Here is a 4,825-nt window from a genome sequence, read left to right as displayed (position 1 = left end):
TGGTGGGCAAGGCGAGAATCGGGACCGATGCCTTCTAGGCGGTTGCAGGCTGCCTGCGATGGCTCATCGGATGTGTATGTCCATGGCGATACCATTTGCGCTCAAGTTTACGGCCAACGCGCTATTGGTGCCATCGCTAGGGGTCGTGTAGCCACTGGTGGTGACTGCTGGTGGGCAAGGCGAGAATCGGGACCGAGGCCTTCTAGGCGGTTGCAGGCTGCATGCGATGGCTCATCGGATGTGTATGTCCATGGCGATACCATTTGCGCTCAAGTTTACGGCCAACGCGCTATTGGTGCCATCGCTAGGGGTCGTGTAGCCACTGGTGGTGACTGCTGGTGGGCAAGGCGAGAATCGGGACCGAGGCCTTCTACGCGGTTGCAGGCTGCCTGCGATGGCTCATCGGAAGTGTCTGTCCATGGCGATACCATTTGCGCTCAAGTTTACGGCCAACGCGCTATTGGTGCCATCGCTAGGGGTCGTGTAGCCACTGGTGGTGACTGCTGGTGGGCAAGGCGAGAATCGGGACCGAGGCCTTCTACGCGGTTGCAGGCTGCCTGCGATGGCTCATCGGATGTGTATGTCCATGGCGATACCATTTGCGCTCAAGTTTACGGCCAACGCGCTATTGGTGCCATCGCTAGGGGTCGTGTAGCCACTGGTGGTGACTGCTGGTGGGCAAGGCGAGAATCGGGACCGAGGCCTTCTACGCGGTTACAGGCTGCATGCGATGGCTCATCGGATGTGTCCTGTCTATGGCGATACCGTTTGCGACGCAATCTACCGCCAACGAGACATTGGTGCCATCGCTAGGGGTCGTGTAGCCACTGGTGGTGACTGCTGGTGGGCAAGGCGAGAATCGGGACCGAGGCCTTCTACGCGGTTGCAGGCTGCCTGCGATGGCTCATCGGAAGTGTCTGTCCATGGCGATACCATTTGCGCTCAAGTTTACGGCCAACGCGCTATTGGTGCCATCGCTAGGGGTCGTGTAGCCACTGGTGGTGACTGCTGGTGGGCAAGGCGAGAATCGGGACCGAGGCCTTCTACGCGGTTGCAGGCTGCCTGCGATGGCTCATCGGATGTGTATGTCCATGGCGATACCATTTGCGCTCAAGTTTACGGCCAACGCGCTATTGGTGCCATCGCTAGGGGTCGTGTAGCCACTGGTGGTGACTGCTGGTGGGCAAGGCGAGAATCGGGACCGAGGCCTTCTACGCGGTTGCAGGCTGCCTGCGATGGCTCATCGGATGTGTATGTCCATGGCGATACCATTTGCGCTCAAGTTTACGGCCAACGCGCTATTGGTGCCATCGCTAGGGGTCGTGTAGCCACTGGTGGTGACTGCTGGTGGGCAAGGCGAGAATCGGGACCGATGCCTTCTACGCGGTTGCAGGCTGCCTGCGATGGCTCATCGGAAGTGTCTGTCCATGGCGATACCATTTGCGCTCAAGTTTACGGCCAACGCGCTATTGGTGCCATCGCTAGGGGTCGTGTAGCCACTGGTGGTGACTGCTGGTGGGCAAGGCGAGAATCGGGACCGAGGCCTTCTACGCGGTTGCAGGCTGCCTGCGATGGCTCATCGGATGTGTATGTCCATGGCGATACCATTTGCGCTCAAGTTTACGGCCAACGCGCTATTGGTGCCATCGCTAGGGGTCGTGTAGCCACTGGTGGTGACTGCTGGTGGGCAAGGCGAGAATCGGGACCGATGCCTTCTACGCGGTTGCAGGCTGCCTGCGATGGCTCATCGGATGTGTATGTCCATGGCGATACCATTTGCGCTCAAGTTTACGGCCAACGCGCTATTGGTGCCATCGCTAGGGGTCGTGTAGCCACTGGTGGTGACTGCTGGTGGGCAAGGCGAGAATCGGGACCGAGGCCTTCTACGCGGTTGCAGGCTGCCTGCGATGGCTCATCGGATGTGTATGTCCATGGCGATACCATTTGCGCTCAAGTTTACGGCCAACGCGCTATTGGTGCCATCGCTAGGGGTCGTGTAGCCACTGGTGGTGACTGCTGGTGGGCAAGGCGAGAATCGGGACCGAGGCCTTCTACGCGGTTACAGGCTGCATGCGATGGCTCATCGGATGTGTCCTGTCTATGGCGATACCGTTTGCGACGCAATCTACCGCCAACGAGACATTGGTGCCATCGCTAGGGGTCGTGTAGCCACTGGTGGTGACTGCTGGTGGGCAAGGCGAGAATCGGGACCGAGGCCTTCTACGCGGTTGCAGGCTGCCTGCGATGGCTCATCGGATGTGTATGTCCATGGCGATACCATTTGCGCTCAAGTTTACGGCCAACGCGCTATTGGTGCCATCGCTAGGGGTCGTGTAGCCACAGGTGGTGGCCTGCTGGTGGGCAAGGCGAGAATCGGGACCGATGCCTTCTAGGCGGTTGCAGCCTGCCTGCGATGGCTCATCGGATGTGTATGTCCATGGCGATACCATTTGCGCTCAAGTTTACGGCCAACGCGCTATTGGTGCCATCGCTAGGGGTCGTGTAGCCACTGGTGGTGACTGCTGGTGGGCAAGGCGAGAATCGGGACCGAGGCCTTCTACGCGGTTACAGGCTGCATGCGATGGCTCATCGGATGTGTCCTGTCTATGGCGATACCGTTTGCGACGCAATCTACCGCCAACGAGACATTGGTGCCATCGCTAGGGGTCGTGTAGCCACTGGTGGTGACTGCTGGTGGGCAAGGCGAGAATCGGGACCGAGGCCTTCTACGCGGTTGCAGGCTGCCTGCGATGGCTCATCGGATGTGTATGTCCATGGCGATACCATTTGCGCTCAAGTTTACGGCCAACGCGCTATTGGTGCCATCGCTAGGGGTCGTGTAGCCACTGGTGGTGACTGCTGGTGGGCAAGGCGAGAATCGGGACCGAGGCCTTCTACGCGGTTGCAGGCTGCCTGCGATGGCTCATCGGAAGTGTCTGTCCATGGCGATACCATTGGCGCTCTAATTTACTGCCATGGCGATACCATTTGCGCTCTAGGTTACGGCCAACGCGCTATTGGAGCCATCGCTAGGGGTCGTGTAGCCACTGGTGGTGACTGCTGGTGGGCAAGGCGAGAATCGGGACCGAGGCCTTCTACGCGGTTACAGGCTGCATGCGATGGCTCATCGGATGTGTCCTGTCTATGGCGATACCGTTTGCGACGCAATCTACCGCCAACGAGACATTGGTGCCATCGCTAGGGGTCGTGTAGCCACTGGTGGTGACTGCTGGTGGGCAAGGCGAGAATCGGGACCGAGGCCTTCTACGCGGTTGCAGGCTGCCTGCGATGGCTCATCGGATGTGTATGTCCATGGCGATACCATTTGCGCTCAAGTTTACGGCCAACGCGCTATTGGTGCCATCGCTAGGGGTCGTGTAGCCACTGGTGGTGACTGCTGGTGGGCAAGGCGAGAATCGGGACCGAGGCCTTCTACGCGGTTACAGGCTGCATGCGATGGCTCATCGGATGTGTCCTGTCTATGGCGATACCGTTTGCGACGCAATCTACCGCCAACGAGACATTGGTGCCATCGCTAGGGGTCGTGTAGCCACTGGTGGTGACTGCTGGTGGGCAAGGCGAGAATCGGGACCGAGGCCTTCTACGCGGTTGCAGGCTGCCTGCGATGGCTCATCGGAAGTGTCTGTCCATGGCGATACCATTTGCGCTCAAGTTTACGGCCAACGCGCTATTGGTGCCATCGCTAGGGGTCGTGTAGCCACTGGTGGTGACTGCTGGTGGGCAAGGCGAGAATCGGGACCGAGGCCTTCTACGCGGTTGCAGGCTGCCTGCGATGGCTCATCGGATGTGTATGTCCATGGCGATACCATTTGCGCTCAAGTTTACGGCCAACGCGCTATTGGTGCCATCGCTAGGGGTCGTGTAGCCACTGGTGGTGACTGCTGGTGGGCAAGGCGAGAATCGGGACCGAGGCCTTCTACGCGGTTGCAGGCTGCCTGCGATGGCTCATCGGATGTGTATGTCCATGGCGATACCATTTGCGCTCAAGTTTACGGCCAACGCGCTATTGGTGCCATCGCTAGGGGTCGTGTAGCCACTGGTGGTGACTGCTGGTGGGCAAGGCGAGAATCGGGACCGAGGCCTTCTACGCGGTTGCAGGCTGCCTGCGATGGCTCATCGGATGTGTATGTCCATGGCGATACCATTTGCGCTCAAGTTTACGGCCAACGCGCTATTGGTGCCATCGCTAGGGGTCGTGTAGCCACTGGTGGTGACTGCTGGTGGGCAAGGCGAGAATCGGGACCGAGGCCTTCTACGCGGTTACAGGCTGCATGCGATGGCTCATCGGATGTGTCCTGTCTATGGCGATACCGTTTGCGACGCAATCTACCGCCAACGAGACATTGGTGCCATCGCTAGGGGTCGTGTAGCCACTGGTGGTGACTGCTGGTGGGCAAGGCGAGAATCGGGACCGAGGCCTTCTACGCGGTTGCAGCCTGCCTGCGATGGCTCATCGGAAGTGTCTGTCCATGGCGATACCATTGGCGCTCTAATTTACTGCCATCGTGATACCATTTGCGCTCTAGGTTACGGCCAACGCGCTATTGGAGCCATCGCTAGGGGTCGTGTAGGCACTGGTGGTGACTACTGGAGGGCAAGGCGAGAATCGGGACCGAGGCCTTCTACGCGGTTGCAGCCTGCCTGCGATGGCTCATCGGAAGTGTCTGTCCATGGCGATACCATTGGCGCTCTAATTTACTGCCATGGCGATACCATTTGCGCTCAAGTTTACGGCCAACGCGCTATTGGTGCCATCGCTAGGGGTCGTGTAGCCACAGGTGGTGGGCTGCTGGTGGGGGATCCT

The 4,825-nt window shown here is 59.3% G+C and overlaps 1 protein-coding gene across 1 annotated transcript in view; it reads right to left on the bottom strand.

Moving 5' to 3' along the window:
* PHYSODRAFT_536653 (hypothetical protein) overlaps positions 1-4,821 on the bottom strand; it is a gene marked incomplete at both ends in the record, with an annotated part of 9,015 nt that extends 4,194 nt beyond the window's left edge. Inside the window, 7 exons of the mRNA XM_009541924.1 lie at positions 785-872; positions 2,305-2,354; positions 2,648-2,723; positions 2,811-2,891; positions 3,012-3,092; positions 3,349-3,429; positions 4,761-4,821. Of these exons, the coding sequence (XP_009540219.1) occupies positions 785-872; positions 2,305-2,354; positions 2,648-2,723; positions 2,811-2,891; positions 3,012-3,092; positions 3,349-3,429; positions 4,761-4,821 (518 nt within the window). The remainder of the gene's footprint in view (positions 1-784; positions 873-2,304; positions 2,355-2,647; positions 2,724-2,810; positions 2,892-3,011; positions 3,093-3,348; positions 3,430-4,760) is intronic.
* Between the last annotated feature and the right edge of the window lie 4 nt (positions 4,822-4,825).

This window comes from Phytophthora sojae, assembly GCF_000149755.1.
Source record: "Phytophthora sojae unplaced genomic scaffold PHYSOscaffold_62, whole genome shotgun sequence".
Taxonomy (NCBI): Eukaryota; Oomycota; class Peronosporomycetes; order Peronosporales; family Peronosporaceae; genus Phytophthora; species Phytophthora sojae.
The sequence above is the reverse complement of the archived record's forward strand: the minus strand, read 5'-3'. Positions and strand labels throughout refer to the sequence as shown.